We start from the raw sequence: 22,642 nt of genomic DNA on the forward strand, positions 1-22,642 counted from the left end.
TTCTCGGGGGGGGGGGGGGGGAGACACGTCATTCTGACGCTGTTTGGAAGTCTCGGGGAGGTCTCTGAAGACAGGAACTAACAGGGGTGGGTAAGCATGATGAACAGGAGCTTGGGTTTGGCTGCTTGGGTTCGAACTCTGGCTTTGTAACATGCTGTGTGACCTCAGGCCAGTTACTTAACCTCTCTGTGCCTCAGTTTCCTCATCTGTAAATGGGTCTGATAATCATCGATGATGCTTGTAGAGGGCTAAACAAATGTTGGCTGCCTTCACGGACAAATCGCCTACTGTGTTCTGAGCTCTGGGAAGCGCTTTCCATCAGTGGTTGCCAAGCATGTTGCCCCCCAGGGGACCTTGGCCGATGTCTGGAGGTATTTTTTATGGTCGCCGTTGGCAGGAGGAGGGAGGTTCTACTGGTATCCGGTGGGAAGAGGCTGGGGCTGCTGCTAACCACCCCACAACAAAGGGCAGCCCCACCACAACCAGTTGTCCAGCCGCAGATGTCAGTGATGCCGAGGCTGAGGACCCCTGTCCTAAACGCATCCGTTCCCCCGATGCCCCCAACAAGGCTGTGAGGCAGGCGCGGCCAGGTCCCACTTCCTGCCAAGGAAACTGCGGCCCGGGCGGGAGATGCTGTGTCTGGGCACACAGCCTGGCAGAAGGCTCCCAGGGTGGAGAGGGTTTGGAAACGGGGGGCATTTCAGGCAAGACAAACCACCCTGGCCTCCCCGCTGGGCTCGGAGACCAGCGTTGGGCTCCGCTGGACAGAGCTGGCCGCCCCTCCGCCCTCTGGGCTTGTAGTGGGCGGGGACAGGGTCTGTCCCTGCGTGAGAGAAGCCACTAGGGCTCATGTTCTGCTGCCACTCACAGCCCCGATGGATTGTCCCCTCCACTTCACAGGGGGATTTCATGGGCTCGCTGGCACCTTTCTCTGGAGGTCCGGGGTGAGGGAGAGAGGGAAGGACAATTCTTCCTGCTGCTTTTAACCACGTCCTGCCCCTCCCTGCTGCCCCCTTGGACTTCTCCGGAAAGGGCTAGGACTCAGCAAAGCTCCTCATGGCGCCGAACAGGGTGTTGGCAGAGTCCAAACACCCACAATGCAAGCAGTTTTCTGAGACGCGAGTCTTGGGAATATGGCCTGCTGTGCTCACACCAGGACTAGACTCTGGGGTGTCCAGGCCCTGTGGAGCCTGGCGGGGGGCTGATGCAACCTAACACCTGCTTTGGGAGTGTCAGGGAGACTGAGGCCTGTTCTGAGAGGACCATCTCACCCCCGCTAACCTGGCCATCCACCTGGGAGGCCTGGCTTGGTGTCCTGCTCCTGATCTTTTCCTGCTGTGGGACCTAGACCTTCCCCTGGAAGAGGGGTCTGCCCCGAGTAACTTTCTGAGGGGGAAGGGGCAGAAGGGTGAGTGTATGAACCCTAGCACTGGACTTCCTGGATTCCAGTCTTGCTCTCCCACTTCCTGGCTGTGTGACCTTGGGCAAGCTACTTAACCTCTCTGTGCCTCAGTTTCCTCCTCTATAATATGAGGACACTGATAGGACCTACCTCACAGGGGTGTTGTGAAGATTGGCTCATAGACCGAAAATACTTTGGTCTGTGCCTGGTATATATGAGGCACTGGGTCAATGTTTGCTGTTAGTGTTGTCAGTAGTAGCAGTAACATTGTTGTTTGCATTACACATGAGCCCATGGATCCAGTGGTCTAGAAGGGCTTTGTAGGGGATGGAACTTGTCTCTGAGTCCTCTTGGCAACCTCCCTTCACTTACTGTGTAGGTTCTTTTGTTCTCTGAGCCTCCCTTTCCTCTCCTATAGAATGGAAGAAAGGTCATGCTGAAGAGTTGCTGGGAAGGTTAAATGAGATAGTGCTTATTCAGAGAATAACCTCCGTGTACGTTCCCTTGCTGTTCTTATTCTTGGCCTGAAGCCTGGAGCCCCAGAGCCATGAGAAGTGAGGGGTTGTGGGCATTGGGAAGTCTTTGTCAGGTCCGGTCTCAGGAGCAGGACCCACTTCCCTGTTACTAACCAACCGTATCAGCTCCCGGGATGCCAGCTGGACCAGAGTGGGGGAGGGATGATAAACAGTAGAGAACTGAAAACATCAGGGGCAGGGCAGACCCCCCAGTGCCCGAGAGAAGTTAGGTAGAGTGGTAGGCACCCAAGGATGTGGCTTCAGCTGACCCAGGATGAATCCCGGCTTGACCAAGAGCTTGCTCTGTGAGTGGGAGTGAGGCACTTCCCTTGCCAGCCCGGGTTTCCACATCTGTCAGACGGGCCTGCCCACCTCATGGGCTGCTGCGGGGAGCCAGGGGAACCAAGCGCTTTGTGAACAGTGAAGTCCTGCAAAGAGCAAAGTAATAGGTACTTGTCCGTCTTGTTCACCAGGGTGCCCCAGCGCCTGGCACATACTAGGTGCTTAATAAATATTTTCAGAATGAATCCAGAATCACATGGGTATTTCTTCAGTGTTTGCTGCAGGCATTGCCCACAAGTAGTTAGTACGTCCAGTCAAAAATAAATTGAGCACCTATGCCACTCCATGTGCTATTCTCGGGGAACACGGCAGGGTACCAAATAGTCACAAGTCCTTATACTTACGGAGCTGACATTCTAGGGGGAGACGTTAAAAACAAACAAGAACTATGGTGCCGGGTGATGATACGTGCCAGAGAGAAAAAAACAGAGAAGGGGAGGCGAGTCAGGAACGGGATAGTGCAATTCCAGAGTCAGGAGGTTTCCTGGGAAGGGAAGCTTTGAGTAAATACCTGAAGGGGTGACATTTAACTTGAAGGAGGTCAGGAGGGAGCCCTGAGCACATACAAAGGAAGAGCATCAGGCAGGGCACTGCCTGAGGTGGGCGTGTGGCAGGTGTTCAAAAAGAAAACATCCAAGATCTTCCTGGGTCCTCATGACGGCCCCTCCTGATCACCTCTGGTCCTCGGATCACAGAGAAACTAAGTCAAAGAGCCGTGAAGAGATGTCAAGGCAGATCCCACCCCTATGCCTGTGGACTGGGTTTCACTTCCACCAGAGAAAGGCCTCCAAGGTGTGTGTGTGTGTTGGGGGTGGGGGCTGTCAGGAGCAGGGGGAGGTGGAGAAGCCCTGAGTGGGGCTTTAAATGCACCCCCTCCCACCCCCTGATGGGACTGAGATGCCCTTTGGAAGGGACACTGGGGTGCAGAGAGGGGAAGGAGCTGTCCAAGGTCACACAGTGAGTTGGCCTTTTTTTTTTTTTTTTTTTTTTGGCCTCTTTTTCTGAACAACTTGTTTTGTCCTCCTGGGGCTGAGCCAGGCTGCAGGGGGCTCCTGCATCCGGCGGGGCCCCCACCCAGCCCCACCCACCTGTCTGGCTCCGGAATGGTGAGTGAGGCCTGGGCAGCTGTGGCATGTGAGCCACCCCGGGAACACTTTTAATGAATGGCCCCGAGAACTTGAAGTTGTACTTGAAGTTGTAGATCATCTGCTAATGAGTCCAGCGGACCAGCACACTCCGGTCCAGAGGAAAGGGGAGGATAGGGGTGACTGGACTCTGAGGTCTTCTGGGGCAAGTCACCCTCTCTACTGTCTCCTCTTCCCCCTGGAGTCTTAGGCCCAAATGGGTACAGGTGGCATCCAACTGCTTTCTCGGAGTGTTTTCAGGGTAGGGGGAGCCCTGGTTGGAAATCAGAGACCAGACTCCGGGATTGCCCCAATTATTTCCCTCTGAGCCACCCTGGGCTAGTTTCTGGCTCCTCCCTCCATGCCTCCGTCTCCTTGTCCAGAAAGTGGGCACACTGCAGTCAGCTCTGCTCCTCTCGGAGACTGAGCAGACCAGAGGGGATGCCAAGGGGCCTGGAGAGTGCTTTTCTGTAGAGCGTCTGTCCTTTCGTTTCCTTTGATCGGCGGGCGAATGCAGGTCAAAGGCATGGCTTGGTGCCTGGCCAGTGTAAGCCCTCCATAAAAGGTAGCTTTCTTATGCTCACTACCATTCCTATGAGAGCAGTGTGACCTTGGGTAAGTCACTCAAGCTCTCTGAGCCATGGTAACCGAGCCGCATGTAAACTGGGGACAGCAGTCACAGCTGCCTCGTGGGGCTGTGGGTGGGGTTTAACAAGGGAGTCCGTGGGAACCATGCCTGCTACGTAACAGGTGCTCAATGCGTGCAAATGCTGGCATTGCTGAGGCAAGGAGGACGATTTGCTTGGGTGGGGAGAAGCCAGCAGAATCACAGGCTTTCAAAGAACGGCCTGTCCACATTGCCTTTGCTGTCCCTCCCAGCTCTCTCAGGATGCTGTAATAGGCATCCTCGCTTAGGGATGGGCACAGAGGCTCAAAAGGGCACCGGTCTGTCCAAAGCTTGCAGCTTGTGCGTGGTAGACTGTGTGACTCCTAGGGGCCTTGCCACCTGAGCCGCAGCTGGACTCATGTAACTCTCTTTTTTCTTTTTTAAAGTTTTTTTTAAGAGAGGAAGGTAAAGGGAGAGAGAGAGATAGAAATATCAATGATGAGAGAGAATCATGGATCGGCTGCCTCATCCCGGGCCCACAACCCAGGCATGTGCCCTGACCCGGAATCGAACCGTGACCTCCTGGTTCATAGGTCAACACTCAACCTCTGAGCCACACCGGCCAGGCAGAGGTTGAAATTCCTATCGTCATTATCACCATCTCCATTTTCCAGATGAGGAAGCGGAGGCACAGCATTACGTCACTTACTCCGGGAAGCGGCAGAGGCAGGATTTGAACCCAGGCACGCTGGCACTGGCTGCCAAGCTTGTACCTCCGCTTCTTGGCATCCGGTCCAGGCTTCAGCCCCCTTCTCCTAGCTCCCTGTCCCCTGATCCCAACAGCTTCTGCTTCCCCGGCGCTGGCCATCTTCCTGGCGCTGTCCCACCCGGGGGACTGGGATGCCATCACCCCTCAGTTACCCACGAGCAAACTGAGGCTCCGAGCGGGGGAGCCATCTGCCCAAGGTCACTCACACCGGTGATGGGGCCTGAGCCATGATGCTCCCAACCCTGGTGACCCCGGAGGCTTTGACCCTGCGTGGTACCAGCCCTGGGCTGAGGGTGGTGAGGGGATACTGAGCTGTTTAAGGCATGGCTTCTGCCTTTCTAGAGTTCAAAGTTCAGGGCTTCCCACAGGTCTCTAGTGGGCAGCTGGCCCCAGTCCTGCTCCCCGAGGGCCTGGCATGGAGTCACCGGGGCCTGCCGAGAGCCGGGTGCAGCCCAGAGCCTGACAAATATGCCTGCTGCTGCCCATCAGGGAGCTGACAGGGCGGGGGGTGGGGGGAGAAGGATGGTAGTGGATAAAGTTTCCAGATCGGGGCTCAGAGAACAGACCACTTCTCTTTCTGCCCTGAGTGAGCGAAGGGGGCAAGCTTGGGGCAATGGGAAGAAAGATGCCTTGTGTCTGCCTGGAAGTCATTCCCCAGCTCAAAAATTAACCGCCTGATGAAGCATTTTCTTCTCCCGCCATCCCCCCCACCCCCCTCATCTCGTGTGCTTTGCCTGCAGACTTTAATCCCTGTGGTAATGGACCGGCTCAGCCCGAGAAGCTGGGATTTCTTTGGTGGGAGTGGGGGATTAGGGGCTTCCTGTAAGAAATGTCTGGGTTGGGTTGCATGAATAGGGCTGCTCAGGGACTGTGGGAACCTTCCTTTCTTGCTCCCAATCAGGGTCAGGACTCAAGTGAGCCCAGTGAGGCACCCAGGGAGCAGTTCAAGGTGGGCTCATTGTCAGGGTTGTGCACCTGCCTTCCCCTGGTCTCAGCCCTGCTACCAACTCCTGCTGCACAGTGGGCTTCAAGGTCAAGCAAGTCCTTACCTCTGACCCGTGGCATGACCTCAGGCAAGCCACTTTCCCTCTCTGGGCAGCCATTGTACTAGGGGTTAGATCACACAGGATTTCTCAGCCTCGGCACTATTGACATTGACACTATTGGGAAAGAATAATCCTCCGTGTGGGGCTGTCCTGGGCACTTCAGGAAGTTTAGTAGCACCCCTGGCCTCTACCCACTAGATTTCTCCCCTCTAATCATGACTACCAAAAATGTCCCCAGGCACATGTCCCCGGGGGACAAAATCACCCCCTGTTGAGAACCATGGGATTAAATTATCTCAGATTCATTCTGGCTGTCATATTTTAAGGTTTTCTTTTTTTTAAGATTTAAGAAGAGTATTTAAGAAATTGAACTTGAATTATTAATAACCAAGTACATTAATATATGATTAGTAATAATTTATCCAGCCCGGCCGGCATGACACAGTGGTTGAGCATCGACCTATGAACCAGGAGGTCAAGGTTCGATTCCCAGTCAGGGCACATGCCCGGTTTGCAGGCTTGATCCCCATGCAAGAGGCAGCCAATCAATGATTCTCTCTCATCACTTACGTTTCTATCTCAGTCCCTCTCCCTGCCTCTCTGAAATCAATAAAAATATATATTTTAAAAAAATAATAATTCATCCAACATAATAGTTCATATTTATTGAACATTCCCATGTGTCCATCACTGGGTCAGTGGTTAACTTATATGAAATAATTCACCCTCCGAGATAGGTACTATTATCGTGTGCCTACAGCAAGTAAGGAAATGAGGGTGAGGGCATTGAGTGACTGGCCCAGGATCACACAGCCAGAGTGTGGAAGGTTTATCTGATTCCAAAACCCTTGCTGCTTCTACTGTGCATGTTCAGCATAGAAAGGTTAGGAAATATAGTACTTCCTGAGGACCAAACTACCGGGGGGAAGGCACTTCTGATTTAGGTTGGTGGAACCCAGACTTTATAATTCCACCCACTTTTCTAAAGCAGCCTGACAACAGCATCCCAGGGTAACAAAGGGAGAAGAAAACGCCATCTTTGATGAGAAGGGCAGACCACAGTCCCACCCCTGGTGTGTGAAGAAGAGGTGACAATGGCGATGGGATTTGGGCCAAATGGCAGAAGGAAACCAAGGGCCGTACACGCTCTGCAGCTCCCAGGCAGGACGCAGACTTCTCCAGACATACTGTTCAGCTCCCCGAGCTCTTCCCAATCCAGGCAGAGCCTGGAGACTACGCGGGGGGCGGGGGGGGGGGGGGACATGGTTGGGGGAGTCGCTGAGATGCACGTTTCAGTATGGAGTTCAGATGAACTGGAGGAGGAGGCTCAGAGCCCCTCGGGGAGATGCAGGATATCAGAAGGCAGGTGGAAGACAGAGGATGGACAATGATCAGTTAAATCATTGTAATACGGTTCGAGTTTCCTTTCTCAGTCAGACTAAGAGACGTGAAAACTCAGAGACCCTCAAAGAACTGCGACATTCTTGGGTCTTCACACTGAGTCTCTGCAGTAAGCCCAACGCTTAGCGTGGAGACACATTCCAGGGCCATGCTGGTGACCAGGGGTTCTGCGATGACCCACAGTGCTGATGGGTAGGCGCCTGCCGTCAGCTTCCTCCCAGCCCCTCTCCCCACTTTTGCCTCTAACGAAGAACGGGTCTGAGAGAGGAGTAGCCCCAATCCTGTGCTGAATGGCTAGCATGGGACCCACAAAAAGACAGTGTGAGAAAGAAGAAGAAAGGGGTAATCAAATAAAAGTAAAGAATAAATACTGAAGAGCTGTGTTATGAAGTTGGAGAAACTACTGAACAGATATTTCTCCATGAGATTACAAAAATAAAAAGAAATCATTTCAGTGGGATTCTCTCTGATGCAGACAACCCCAGATTATTATTCTCCATTTTCAGATGAACAAACTCACGCTCAGAGGCGTCAGTGACTTGCCACAAAAAGTCAGTAGCAAAACCACTAGGCCCAGGCCTCCTGGCCCTGAGGCCCGAATTCTCTGGAGCAGCTCTGTCCAGCAGAACTTCTGCGATGATGGAAATGTCCGATATTCTCTGTCCAGAATGGTAGACACAAGTCTCATGTGGCTGCTGAGCTCTTGAACTGTGGCTCGTGTGACTGAGAAACTGGAATTCTACATTTCATTGAAGTGGAATGGATTTAAACTTGAATAGCTCCACGTGGCCTGAAGGTATTGCATCTGGACAGCTCAGCTCTGGACCCTTCCTTGGCACTCTTTTCCCTTCTACGTCAGCCATCACTGGACATCAAGTTCTCAAATCTGGCCTTGAACATTAGGCCCAGGCTTCTTGCTTCGGGCTCCGTCTTCTCGGGTCCTGTCTCCTTTAGGCTTATCCACCCCCGGGAGTTCCAGCTGAGTCATGCCCCCTTCTGAGGGCCAAGGGAGGGATAGACTGGGAAGTTGAGAGATGTTTCACCTGGAGCCAGGACTCCACCTCCCTTGGGCCACCTTCTTGCAGTGGAACCTCTGGACGGAGCAGGTGGTCAGGAGGCAAAGTGCTGACTCTTGAGATGACCCAGAAAGGAGCCTGCGAGATCAGGCACGTCCTGCAGCCTCTGAACTCCAGAAGTTAAAATTCAAAGGAACAGGATCTGATGATCTCGTGACTCTACCTTCTCCCCTAATCTGCCTTCTGTCTCTGTGAGTTTGACAACTCTAGGAACCGCAGATATGTGAAATTGTACAATATTCATCTTTTTGTGGCTGGCTTGTTTCACTTAGCATGATGTCTTCAAGGTTTATCCATGTTGTACAATGTGTCAGAATTTCCCTCCTTCTTAAGGCTGGATAATATTCCATTGTATACATGTATACATCTCACAGTTTCCTTATTCATCTGTCAATGGATGCTTGGGTTGCTTCCACATTTTAGCTTTTGTGAATAATGCTGCTGTGACGATGGATGTACAAATACCCTTTGAGATCCTGCTTTCAGTTCTTAGGGGTATAATGCCCAGAGGTGGAAATGCTGGGTCATATGGCAATTCTATTTCATTTTTTGAGGAGCTGCCATCCTGTTTTCTGTAGTGGCTATACCAGCTTTATTCCCAACGAACAGGGCACAATGAAGTCCTTGCCGTTATTACTGTTGTTGATGGAGTGTGCACTAAGTGTCGGGCATCACGCTGCCTGCCAGGCAGAGATGCTACGGATGCTCCCTCCACATCCCCATTGACGCTCCCCATTCTACACATGCTCCCTGCTTCTTACTGCCCCTGAGCTGCTCAGCGTGGGGCTCTCCGGCTGCACATGGGGCCGCCTGGAAGTGTGGGGCAGTAATGCTCCCAAGAGCAGCCCTCAGTCAGTGATGACCAGGGAATGGGCAGGTAAATAGCCCAACTCTGTTGTCCCCCTCAGGGGGACAACTATGAGGCATGATCTACACCATCTCCCAGGGCCCCATCAGGCTTGACCCCAGCTACCACCAGTGGTAACCTCATTAACACTCTGCATTGGCTTCCTTCTCTGTTGCACTTCGCCACACCCTGCTGGAACTTTCTGAGATCCCCTATTTCGTCAAGTGTTTTCAGTCTCATGCTCATCTCAGGGTCTACTTTTAAGACAATGGGGTATTTTATAGAATCCTCAAACAGTCCTCTAAACTGGACAGATACGGCTTCCCTATTCTAGAGTTGAGCAGAATGAGGCTCAGACAGGTGACGACACCTGCCTTGGGCACGTACCCTGTCCTCTGCCTCCCCAAGGAATGTGCCCGATGGGCCTGCTGCAGGACCTCTTCTCCCCTGCCCCTGAGCTGTGCTGAGCCTGCTCCCCCCCGCCCCCCCTCCTGCAGGAAGGCCGCTGTCTGTTTGTCATCCTGCTCATGGCCGTGTACTGGTGCACGGAGGCGCTGCCCCTCGCGGTGACAGCGCTGCTGCCCATCATCCTCTTCCCATTCTTGGGTATCCTGAAGTCCAAAGACGTCTGCCCCCAGTACTTCGTGGACACCAACTTCCTCTTCCTCAGTGGCCTGATCATGGCCAGCGCCATCGAGGAGTGGAACCTGCACCGGAGAATCGCCCTCAAGATCCTCACATTCGTTGGGGTCCGGCCGATCTGGTAAGGCCAGGTAACGGGTCCAGCCCAAAGGTGGGGCGTTAGCGGGACCACATCTCTTGGAGCCCAAATTTACTCTTCCTTGTTACTCATCCAGGCTAACAAGCTCATGTCCCGCCTTCCACATACCTGTTCATTCCTCTTATATTTAATGAGCCCCTCTGTGTGGCAGACACAGTGAGGATTTTCAAAAGTGCGTAAGCACCACTGGGAAATCGGTTGAAATGCTGGTTCCCAGGCTCCGTCCCCAGGGATTTGTGTTCAGTAGTTTTAGAAGGGGCCATTTCGCAGCATGAATTCTACCTTTCCTGCTCTGGGAAAAGACTGAACCTTTCTCTGTCTGTAAAATGGCGATAAAATAGCCGAGACCTGCACAGCAAATGCTGCCCATTAAGCATCCCAGTTTGGTGCTTACCAGCCAAGGAGAAGGGGAGGGTGGGGAATGGGGAGAAATGGCCTCAGAGAAGCAGGAGGCAGGGTCTGTTCCCGCAGGCAGGTCCTCAGCTCCTGGCTCGGATTTGAATTTTTATTCTAAGAGGATTGAATGGCCTTTCAAATAGGGTCATTGTTGTTCTTCGCATCTTTTTTTCCAATTTGGTGGATCTTAAGTATTCCTTCGGGAATAATGTTTTTAAATCATAAAGCACAACACATGGGCTTTAAAACAACAATAAGCACAACAATTCCAGCAAAAGGCAGTCACCCAAATACTTCTTTAAAACACATAGATCCATGATATGGTATCATATGTACGTTCCTCTTTCCAGTAAAAATGATAGGATATAACTACTGTCCTAACAGCTGTAGTTTTGTTTTGTTTTTCTTTTCTTTTTTTAAATTGATTTTTAGAGAGAGAGGGAGGGCGAGAGAGAGAGGGAGAGAGAGAGAGAGAGAAACATAGATCAGTTGTGTTAGGGATGTGCCTGGTGACTGGGGCTGTGAAAGAATTCACAACTGGGAGAAGAGATAGATGCAAAGACAAAGTTTATTTTACTTTCCCTGAAAGGTGAGGGCCAGGGCATTGCTAATCAATACAATGCCCAGGAAACAAAAGTGGCTTCCCCTTTTAAGCCCTGGCTGTTGCTAAGCAACAAGGAAGGGAGGGGAACCCTGGGCCTGAGTTGAGCAGCTATCAGGGGGTTGTGATTTGTTTGTTCTTCAGGAGACATTCGGGGCAGTTGTCCCAGGGAAGTGTCTTATCAGCATTTTTTCCAAACCTGTAAAACATGCTTAGAGTGAAGTTATGAAGAGTTCAGAAGAGGCTTGTTTGAAGAGGAAGGGGGAAGGGGACTTTCTGCTAACTAGAGACTTCTTGATGCAAATTATCCCCCCCCCCCCCCCAGCTGTAAAAACAGCAGGGAGGAGGGGTATGCGAGAACATAGCCTTGAAAGTTACTTATCTTGTCTTGCAGTTTGAATAGAGGGGCTGTGTGAATCAGAGGAGCTAACAGTCGTGGGGTGCTTTTCATAGATTGTGGAAGGCTACAGCACAGAGAAAGAGGCCTTTCCGTGTCCCCACACTCACAGTTTGCCTCCTGCACGTGCCCCAACGAGGGACGGAACCCACCACCTGGGTATGTACCCTGATCGGGAACCGAACCCGCCACCTTTTGGTATACTGAATGATGCCCAACACCGGGCAGGGGTGAGGCCACAGGAATTGAAACTCCCTGTAGTTTCCAGGCAGTTTTGAGTGTCAGTGATATTCGCAGATGTCTGCACCTGTCAGGCAGGAATGCCATATGAAAGTATCCGTGATCTTCGTTGGTGACCAAGTCCCAGGCACGTCTAATACCACAGAACTTTGTGGCCTCTGCTTATCACAGATGGAAAAAATGTCTATTAGATGTTAGCAAAATAAAGATGGATTTTTCTCCCTCCTTTTCACCCTGAATGATATCCATGGCCCCACCCTGATTATGAAACTCTATTTTAAAATGATCTAAGCTGGGGAGGGACATGATGAAATTTGCATTTTAAAACAATCCCCGCTGGCTGCCATGTGGAGGGCCGATGATCAGTGAGAAGGTGGACTGTGCTGGGGGTCCAGACCGAAGATGGTAACAGCGTGGACTCGGTGGTGGCAGTGGAGATGGACAGAATGTGAGAGCTCTCTCTGTGATGGGGTGGGGGAAGGGTGAGAGTGAAGAAGGTTCTGGGGACATGTAAGTTTGTAGCATCTGCTTCGGGCTAAGCACTCTGCTAGGCTCTGAAGCTGTGTTTCCACCCGGAGGAGCTGCAGTCCTGGGGAGAGATTCCATCTCTCGCGGAATCTGATACCCCAGAAACACAGGTGCTATGGGAGCCCACAGGAGAGGTAGGGGTCATGTCATGGAGGAGCTTACATTTGACCTTGAAGAATGGGCGGGGCTCTGGCAAACATATTTTAAAGTTCAGACAAGGTGACGCTAGTTCAGAAATAGTTTTTAAAACAGAACTCGTTTTTAAAACAGCTCTGGCTGGTTTGCTCAGTGATTAGAGTGTCGGCCCTCAGACCTAAAGGTCTCAGGTTCGATTCCCGGTCAAGAGCATGTACCTCAGTTTCGGGTTCCCCAGCCCCAGGAGGCACCCAAACACTATGTCTCTCTCATGTCGATGTTTCTCTCTCTCTCTCCCCCCTCATCCCTCCCTTCCACTCTCTCAAGAAATAAATGGAAAAAATATCCTCGGGTGAGGACTAAAAGAAACAAAACAGCACAGAATAAATAATCTAGAAGAAATCTGAGTCAGTGGGGAAGGGATGAGTTATTCAGGAAATGGTGGATGTTGAAATAATTAGCTTATTCTTCCAAAAAAGATGGCCTTAGAGTTAATGTCATACTATATATACGTCTAAGTAATTTAAGGTGGATTAAAAGTTGAATGCAAGAAAACAAGTCATGAAACATGAATTCCTATTGGGAGGACCAAGCAATGGGAGGGAGGCGGAGATGAGGGCCTGCTTGGGTGCTGGTGAGGAGTTCGGCAGAGCCCGAGCAGGGGGCCTGGTAAGAGTGGGAGGGGAGGGGAAGAGGAGGCTGGGAAGGCTGTTTGGGGTGGGATGGTAGAGGGTCTTGGTGCTGAACCAAGGCAACTTTATTATACAATGGGGGCCATCTGTAAAATGAGGGGGCTGTATGCCTCCGGCGTGGCAGACTCGGACCCCAGTTCCAGCTCTGCCTCTACCTCCCTCCATTCCCAGGCTCATCTTTGGAATGATGGTGAGCACCGCCTTCCTGTCCATGTGGCTGAGCAACACCGCCTCCACCGCCATGATGCTGCCCATCGCCAGTGCCATCCTGAAGAACCTCTTTGGTGAGGAGGAAGAGAGCACAGGTGAGGCTGTGGGAAGGGCCGGGCCAACCCCGCGGGGGGAGGCGGGAGTGGGGACATCCACAGGGTGTCAGGGCAGGCAAAGAGAAGGCACTCATTGAGCACCTGTTATGTGCCAAGTATTTTAATAATAGTAATAATAATAATAATAACTGAAAAGTAACTACGTCAAACCGTGGTACTTAAAAAATAGCATTTATTGAGAATTTACTATATATTAAGCAGAGTTAAACACTTTCCATACGCTATCTCCACCTCTCAAAACAGTTTTATGAAATAGGTACTATAATTAAACCCTTTAAAAATATATTCAGAGAGGAAAGGAGAGGGAGAGAGAGAGAGGAACATCAATGATGAGAGAATCGTTGATCAGCAGCCTCCTGCACGCCCCACACTGGGGATCGAGCCCACAACCCGGGCATGTGCCCTGACCAGGAATTGAAACGTGACCTCCTGATTTGTAGGTTGACACTCAACAACTGAGCCACGCTGGCTGGGCTAAACTTTTTTTTAAAGCATTTGAAGAGATGCTTAAAATCGTTAATGCCCAGAAAAATGCAAATTGAAACAACAATGAGTTTGACTTCGATGAGACTGGCAAAAAATGAGGAAGCTGGATAATGCCAAGTATTGGCAGGAATGAGGGCCATTGGAACTCTGAGCACTGCTAGAGAAAGGGGAACTGGGTCGGTCTTTCTTAAGGGCATCATGCAAATATTTAACCAGATTAAATAGCATGGACCCCATTCAGAAGAATGGAAATGGAGGAAGAAATAAACAAAACAGGATAAATAAAATAAAATAAAACAAAACAAAATAAAGCAGGTCACCCTACTTTCCAACAGCTGCTCTGGTATTTTGAACCCAGATTGGCTGATTTCAGAGCCTGTGTCCTGAACCTGTCATTCTGCCTCCAACACAAGAGTTTTTCAAAGAGTCTAGTGGCCAAAAAAAAGTTTGAAAGCCAAGTCCCTTATTACAAAGATGAAACATCTGAGACCCGGGAAACGGAAGGGACTTGCCCAAGGTCACGCACAATGCTGGGCACACAGCAAAATTCTCTCTTCCCTCTAGTTTATGCTGCAGGGTGTGAGGAGGTAGGAGACCCTGGGAGGTTGGGGCAGACCAGTGGGATCAGATAGTGGTTAACGATTAGCCCTAAGATCTAAGCGAAGCTCATTCCAGTGCAAAGAGAGATGCTCCCTTTCACCCAGTTGCTGTGTGAGTTGAGGTGAGGTGAGGTGAGGTGAGGTGAGGATGGGGGTGGAGGGAGTGGGGGCTGTGCTAGCGGGTCAGGACACGGGCGAGGAGGCTCCAGGGGCAGTAAGTCCATGAGAGACAGTCAAGCAGCAACCACAATGATAGTGTGCACTTTCATTTTCTGAAGACCCCGCACATGCCAGACACTGTGCTAAAATCCTCACACCCATTAGCTCATTGAATCTTCCTAACAGTCCTATGAGATAGATGATCCCCATTTTACAGATGAGGAGACTGAGGCTCAGAGGCAACGTGATTTGTCCAAAGTAACATGGTGAGTTAGTTGCTGAGCTCTGTCCGGGTCTGGAACCTGTGCTTCTGAGCACCACGTCAGAGCAGGACAGAGCCGAGGGCAGGGTGGTGCTCGCTGGACAAGACCCCAGGGGTCCTCAGACTTGGAGGACAGCCTGCTCTTCTCGTCTGTTCCTTTACCAGCTCTGCTCCTAGCGCTGCCCGGGAGACTGAGGAGCGTCCTCCCTGCGTGTTCTCATTAGATCCCCCACTGCGGCCCTGCGGGTGGCTCTCTCATCACGCCCATGCTACAGAGCAGGAAACTGCCGCTCAGAGCGGTGAAGTATCTGCCCAGTTCCCTCAACCAGTAAGGGGCCCACCCGGCTTTTGAATCTAAACTCTACCATTCTTCCTTCTGCATCTCTCTGCTGAAGAAGGCCAGCTTGCCACCCACGTCTCTCCTTTAGGAACGTCCAAGAGGCCATCATTCAAAAGGCCATATTTGAGGTTGGGTTAAGCATTGCCCTCTTCCATTGCTCTTCATTCATGAGCCAGGAGTGAGGGCTCTCTTCTCAACTATAAGATGAGAACAGTGCCTCCCATTTCAAATGTATTCTTGTGAAGTTTACATGAGAAATGAGAACCGGGAGCATAGGAAGGGGTTAGTTACTACGTGGAAATTATATAAAAACCATGATTAGATTTCCAGGAATTGGGAGGAGCTGGCAATGAACCCCACACCGTAAGGCACACTTGAAGTTTCCTGTGCCTCCTGGTTGAGAGGGATTTATGTGTTTATTATCTGTCTCCTTGTAAACTCCAAGCCGAAAGGGGGTTTTTGTCCATCTCTTTCATTGTTGTGGTCTTGTTTCCCCTACAACATTGTTTGGCACATAGTAGGTGTTCAATAAATGTGTGGAATTAAGAAATGAATAGACCAGCCCAGGCGGCGTGGCTCAGTGGTTGAGTGTCAACTATGAACCAGGAGGTCAAGGTTCGATTCCAGTCAAGGTACATGCCGGGGTTGTGGGCTCTATCCCCAATGTGGGGCATGCAGGAAATGGCCAATCAATGATTCTCTCTCATCATTGATGTTTCTATCTCTCTCTCCCTCTCCCTTTCTCTCTGAAATCAATAAAAATATATTTAAGGAAAAAAAAGAAAAAGAAATGAATAGACCAGTTACTTAACTGCTCCAAGCCTCAGTTTCCTCATAGATAAAGTGGGGATATTTATACTTACCATCTAGGTTGCTGTGAGTGCTTATTGAATGAATGCATGTAAACCTGACTCATCTGGGCCCTTTGACTTTCCCTGGAGTTCTCTTTACTTAATTTGATGCAAGAACTCTTTCCTGCGGGGTTTCTGTGTTCCCAACGTCAAGGTTAGACTAGGGTTCACAGTTCCAGGTCAGACCTACCAAGGGCCAGGTGGGCACCTTTGGAGATGGAGAGAGACTCAGGGGAGTGGGGGCGGGGCAAATCAATAGTCCTGGAACAAGCCTGACGCTGCCACTAACCCTTTGGGTCATCTTGATCCCAACGCTAATCCACTTCTCTAGGCCTCAGTTTCCCTGGGTGTAAAGAGGACGGTAGTAACCCCTGCCCAGCTCTCCCGGGCTGTTCCGAGGTAAGATACCTGCCCTGCCTGATACAAACTCAGGTACGGGTATTATTTGAATAAGACCTTACATAAGTCCCAACCTCTAACCAGCCTTGTGTATAGCACGTACAGTCTAATATCGGGGCTCCCCAGCTCAGATGCTGGCAGCAACCAGGGTCTGTGGTTGAGTGACAGGGGCTGGGGGCGACTGAGGTCAACTGGTGAACACACGCTCCCTCTGAGGGTGTGGGCAACCTCAGGAGGCTTCAGTCCCCCATCTGTAACTTCAGGGGAGTCGTTCTCAGCCCAGGCATCCCAGAATAATCACCTGCAGAACTTTTCAAAAATACTGAGGCCCCAGAATCACTAAACCAGAACCTCCAGGGTGGGACTTAGGCACTCCCAGGAAATGCTACCATTTACCCAGGGGTGCGGAGGGAAGGGTACAGAGAGAGCGAGAGATGGGTGGGGATCGGGGGTCACTGGGTCAGAGTTCGCCCTGTCCGGCCATCCCCTGGGGAGCGACTTTGCCTCCCAGCATCTGTGTCCTATTAACAGCTTCACTTCCTGCTTCAGTGCCCTGGCCTCGGGCCGTGTGCATTGCATGTGGACATGTATTCCCATCACGGGAGCCCCTAGGCCCTCGCCCCCTTGGCCCTGGGCGAACTGATCTGCATTTCGCCTTCAGACCCTGGCCGGTGGTCAGCAGCGCCAGCCTCAGACACAGCAAAAATAGCACACAGCGAACTTCAGTCTTCCCTCTTATGTATGCTGCAGGGCGTCAGGAGGTAGGAGACCCTGGGAGGTTGGGGCAGACGCCTGCTTGTGTGGGCAGTGGGATCAGACAGCTGGGGTTGGTTAATGATCAACCCCAAGACCTGAAACAAAGCTCATTCCAGTGCAGAGAGAGATGCTCCCTTTCACCCAGTTGCTGTGTCTGTGGGGTGAGGTGAGGACAGGGGTGGAGGGAGTGGAGTGGAGGCTGTGTTAGCAGCCAGGCCAGGGGCCACGAGGCTCCGGGGGCTTTAAGTCCTGGTACAAACAGGAAAGGAGCCGCCCAGAGTGGAGAGAGGAAGGAACGTACTTCCCCAGGTCCCTGGGTGAGACAGGAGAGAGCAGAAGCGGGAGTCTAGACCCTTCTTCCCAGTCCACATGGGCGAAGATCCCGGAAATGTATCTGTAGTCGAACAGGTTGAGTGTATTTCTGTTGCTGCAGGGAGGGGGAGCACACCGGGACAGGCTTGATGGTCTCAGTAAGAGGGTGTGTGAAAGGACTTCTTATAGGACTTGGCGGGGTCATGTGGAGGGGGGTCTAAGGGAGCAGGGTTTGCTCTAGGTTAGTTGCTGTCGGAAGCCAGGGGCAGCTCAATGAATGGGTAAGGAAGGAGCACCATTCATTTAGCAGGAGTGGGGATGCTTGGCCTTTTGTGGGAGGCAAGTGGCTTTGTGCTTAGACAACTTTAGCATCCTTGCTTTGGCTCACCATTTTAGCAGTGACTTGGAGGCCAGTGATGTGTAAGATTCGTTAGGTCCAACAAGAGGACAACATAACGTAGGTAGACGTCAGGGGCCACTTTGATATTCTTTCTCAAGAGCAATCCGCATTAACTAACTCCTTGCGAGTGCTCAGGTTCCCGTGAAATTCTTTAAATCACAGTCTGACAAACTTCAGCCCAGCAACTTCAGCCCACTACCTGTTTTTTTGTGAGCCAAAGATAGTTGATATATTTTGAAATGGTTGAAACAAATCGAAAGTAGAATATTTTGTGACATGTGGAAATTATATGAAATTCAAATTTCAGTGCCCCAAAATAAAGGTTTAGCCCCACGTATCGTTTTACTTGTTGTCTGTGGCTGCTTCCATGATATGATGGCAGGGTTGAGTAGTTAACAACAGAGACCATATGGCTTCCAAAACCTAAAATATTTCCCACTTGGCCTTTTACAGAAGAAATTTGTCAGTCCCTGCTTTAAATGCTACCTCAGTCCATTAGTTGCTATTAAAAAAAATCATAGATTGGGTATTTGCTCCTCACAGTTCTAGAGGCTGGAAGTCCAAGATCAAGGATCCAGTGGATTTTGTGTCTAGTGAGATTCCACTTCCTGTTTCATAGATGGCTTTCTTCTTGCTGTGTCCTGACATGGTTGCAGGGGCAAGAGGGCTCTGTGGTTCTCTTTTATAAGGACACTAATCCCATTCATGAGGGCTCCACCCTTACGACCTAATTACCTTCCAAAGCTCCACCTCTTAATACTGTCCCATTAGGGATTAAGTTTTAACATAATGCATTTTGGGGAGGATACAAACATTCAATCTGTAGCAAATGGGTCAACTCCTTAACCCTCTTGACACCACTAGGAAAATTACTACTTCCATTTTATGAATTAAAGAATTGAGGTGCTGAGTGATTAAGAGATATCCAGAGTTTTGTAACCTCAGCATTATTGACATTATGGGTAGGATAAGTCTTTTTTTTGGGGGGGGGGGGGGTGGGGGGGGCTGGCTTGTGCATTGTAGGATATTTTGCAGCACTCCTGGCCTCTACCCACTAGATGCCAGTAGCACACTGCGCACCCCAGTTGTGACAACCAAAAAGGTGTCCTGACATTACCAATGCCCATGGGAGGGAGAAGTGGCCCCGGTGGAGAGCCACTGATCTAAGGTCACATAGTGAATGATGACGGTATGATTTGAACCCAGAGCCCAGTTACATGCTCAATACCTAGGGATGGTTTCTTTTTGCCTTGGTGATGATTTCAGCAGAAAGAACTTTTAATCTCTTCCATTTTTCTTGTCTATAAAACACTATCAAGCAAGGGATACTTTTAAAACAAAGTCAGATCCTGTCCTGACTCTGCTCCAACACTCTTCCGCCTCTGCTCCCATGTGACTCAGAGGAGAAACCAAAGTTTTCACTGTGATCCCCAAGTTTCCTGTATGATCCAGCCCACTTCCTGCTACCCCCACCCTTTGCCACTTCTCTCACCTCACCTCCTACTCCCTCAGGCCCCTCCAGCCCCACTGGTCTCCCTTCTGCTTCTGGATACACCATCCCCCTCTCACCTCAGAGCCTTTGCACCTGCTCTTAATTTCCCCAGAGGTTTGCCTGGCGCACCCCCTCACCTTCTTCAGGTGTCTGTTTGATGTTACCTTCTCAGTCGTACTTTTCTTGACCATCCTTTATAAAGATTGTCCGATCCCAGAATACCGGGCCCCTTCCCTGCTTTATTTTTCTCCATGACACGAATTCCCATCTGACACACTGTATATTATACTTATTTGTTTATGGTCTGTCTCCCTAACCAGAAGATAAGTTCCACAAAGATGTAGATTTCCATGTCACTCAATGACATCATTGATGGAGTGATCGGCTAGGGCTCACATGACAGTTCTGGTCCTGGGCTCCAAGTTGCACCAAGCTCTTGTCTAAGGAGAACGGAAACACACTTACAACTTATTCACTCTCAGCATTCTTATGGCCACTGTGCAGTCATCATCATCTTACCTGGAAAACGCAATAGGTTCTGAACTGGTTTCCCACCCTCCATTTTTGCTCCCCTATCGTCCATTGTCCCCTACCAGGTCCAGAGATGTTTGCAAAATATCAACCACACTATATCCATCATGGGCTCTAAATCCTGCAAGGGTTCGCCGTCCTTGAGTTGACATCTGACTTCTGTTGACCTCTGTCTAACCCACTCCCACTCCCTAGCTCCCCTAGGGCTTCCCTGCTCTCTACTTTTCCCACACACTGGCCTTCTCGTGGTTCCTCAGTTCTTCTAAGCTTCTTACCCAAGGGCCTTTGCACATGCTGTTTCTGTTGCTTGAAACTCTCTTCTCAAGACTCTTCATGTGACTGGTTCCTTTTTATCCTTAAGGTCTCACATCAAATGCCATCAGCATATGGTGTCTCTCTGTTGACTGATTACAATAGGCCACCTGCTCCCTCTCCCTACTCTATTATTACTTTCCATCACCTGGCCCAGTCTTATTTCCTCCATCACTACCTGAAATGTTCTTTCTGTGTTCACTGTCTGTCTCCCTTTCTAGAACATAAACTTCATGGGAACAGGGTCCTTGTTGTATACTTTTCACTGTGTACCCCAAGCTCATAGTCAATAGCACATAGTAGGTGCTCAATAAATACTTTTTGAATGAATAAATGGGAGATTGGGGCCAACCATTCCATTGCTGATCCATTACCACTCATAACTAGTCTTTCCCAAACATCCTTTTGGCGATGGCTGCTCAGGTAAGCCTAGGCTCGAGTTATGGGCTGTCAAGCAGTCTTACAGCTAATTCCCTGCCTACAAGTCTGGGGTCTCCAAATAGACATGGGTAGGACAGGAAGATGGAATGTTGAATGGCTTTATTTATTTACTTGATTGAATGAATAGTATGGGATTCTTGGCAAAGAGTGAACCCTGAAGAAGTACTCTTGACTGCCTTCAAAAGAATGGGCACACTCCTGTCCCATTCACATGACACTAAACCCATCATGCTTTCTTCTCCTAGTTGCTGTGGGGACAAAAGGCATGAACCCTGTGCCCATGGAGATGCAATTTCTTGCCAGAAGAGAAGAGTGAGTTCCTGGTAAAAATCATTGAGGAGCCAATTCTTGGTCTAAGGAGATGATGAATGAGAGCTCAGTGCTGCAAGCAACCTCCCTCCCATCTCTGAAAATTTCTCCAAATGACCTACCTGCCCAAGTTTCCACCTTTTGGTTATGCGTAGATCTCCACTGAATCCTTAAAAATGCAAATGTGGTCAGGCAGAGGATACATTAAATCCCTAGAGTTTTAGTGAGGGGAGGGTCTCCAGGGCAGGCCCAGAGCAGAAGAGCACAAGCCACATGATAGTCAAGAAGGAGAGCAGGTGCAGACCAGGTCGAGAGGCGCCAAGGACAAAAATGTCCTATGAGACAGTAATAATCGTGACTTATGTGAGTCCGGAAGCCCCTTCACATCAATAGCGTGTTCAGTCTTTGGTATACTTTGTGTAAAACAATATGTTTAAGATCTTGGGGTTTGGACCCACACAGATTTGACTTTGAACGCAGGCTCCACCACTTACCTGCTGTGTCATTTAACCATTCTGAGCCTCAATTAAGTTCACCTAACAACTGGATATGATATTGGAACCCAATTTCAAGGGTTGTTTTGAGATTAAATGGAATAATGCCGACAAAGCCAGCTGCGAGGCCCTATGATGGTAGCGCTTCTTATTTATGGCATTGTTATCTTGATTTAATGGTGATGGAACAGTAGGAAGTGAAGTGATTTGCTCTCAGCATTGCTGGGCATTGATCAGGTCTATTTCATTCACAAGTGAAATCCATAATATGCCCCATGGTTGTGAGTGTTATGCAGGAGAGTAATGCAGTAAAGAGGCCAGGGCGGGGGCCTGGAGGTGGAAAAGGGCAGCTTTAGAGTGGGTAATCAGGGAAGGCCTCTCTAAGAAGGTCATGCTTGAGCAGACACCTGAAGGAGATGAGGGATTGTGGCGGATCTGTAGTGTTCTCAGCAGAGGGACCAGCAGGTGCAAAGTTCCTGGGAGTCCAAAGCAGACAGGAAGCCTGTGTGCTTCCTGTGTGGTTGGCGTTGGGAGAGTGGATGGTAGGAGATAATGTTAGAAAGACTGCCTGTGTGGTGAGGGTGGTAGTAGAGGGACAGAGCCTGTGCAACCTCATAGGCCACGGACGTAGCCTTGATTTTGATGGAGGGGAGCTGATGGAGGGGTAGCAGAGGAGGAATATGATGTTACATCTGATTGTTTTATCCCAGGGACTGTACTCCTTCCCAGCACCACTTGGGAGCTTTGAGTCCAGCTTTGAGATCATGGGTTCTGTGATGGCCCAGCCACGCACTACTATGCAACCTGGGAATCAATGTTTACCTCCTGCCTATGCAGAGTTTATGCTGAGTTTATTGGAAAATACCTGATGCTACTCTCTGGAACGCCATGTCCATTAGATGACAACTCTATGTCCATTGGCTGCAAGCCTGTCCCCTCTCTGGGCCTCAGTTTCCCCATCTAAACAAAGAAGGGTTGCACTAGATGAGCCCTAGGGCTCTTTCTGCTCTCTCATTCTCACTGGGAGGCTCAGTCTGGTTGGGTTCCCAGATCTGAGAGGCCACAGTTCCCGACCAGGCCACTCACCTGAGAAGTCAGACCATGCATGACATGGGTCTCCAGCTGCTTCCTTGTGTTCCTTTCAGACTTCAGATCCTGTCCTCATTGCCCACTGGAGACGGGGCCCCTCATGCAGCAATTAAAACCAGACAGTATTTTCTGGATCTTTTATTATCTAAACATATTTGGTTTGTTGCACAGGAGCAATTCTTAAT

The 22,642-nt window shown here is 50.3% G+C and overlaps 1 protein-coding gene across 2 annotated transcripts in view; it reads left to right on the forward strand.

The window, feature by feature from the left end:
* Positions 1-22,642, forward strand: part of SLC13A3 (solute carrier family 13 member 3) — a 64,319-nt gene that overhangs the window by 12,642 nt on the left and 29,035 nt on the right. For both annotated transcript variants that reach the window (XR_013814197.1, XM_079784220.1), the window contains exons 2-4: positions 9,627-9,892; positions 13,071-13,204; positions 20,811-20,877. Coding sequence is in view for 1 of the 2 variants with exons in the window: in XM_079784220.1 (XP_079640346.1) it covers positions 9,627-9,892; positions 13,071-13,204; positions 20,811-20,877 (467 nt within the window). In the remaining variant the exon portion in view is untranslated. The remainder of the gene's footprint in view (positions 1-9,626; positions 9,893-13,070; positions 13,205-20,810; positions 20,878-22,642) is intronic.

The sequence above is a fragment of the Cnephaeus nilssonii genome (genome assembly GCF_951640355.1).
Source record: "Cnephaeus nilssonii genome assembly, chromosome: 11".
NCBI classification, from domain to species: domain Eukaryota; kingdom Metazoa; phylum Chordata; class Mammalia; order Chiroptera; family Vespertilionidae; genus Cnephaeus; species Cnephaeus nilssonii.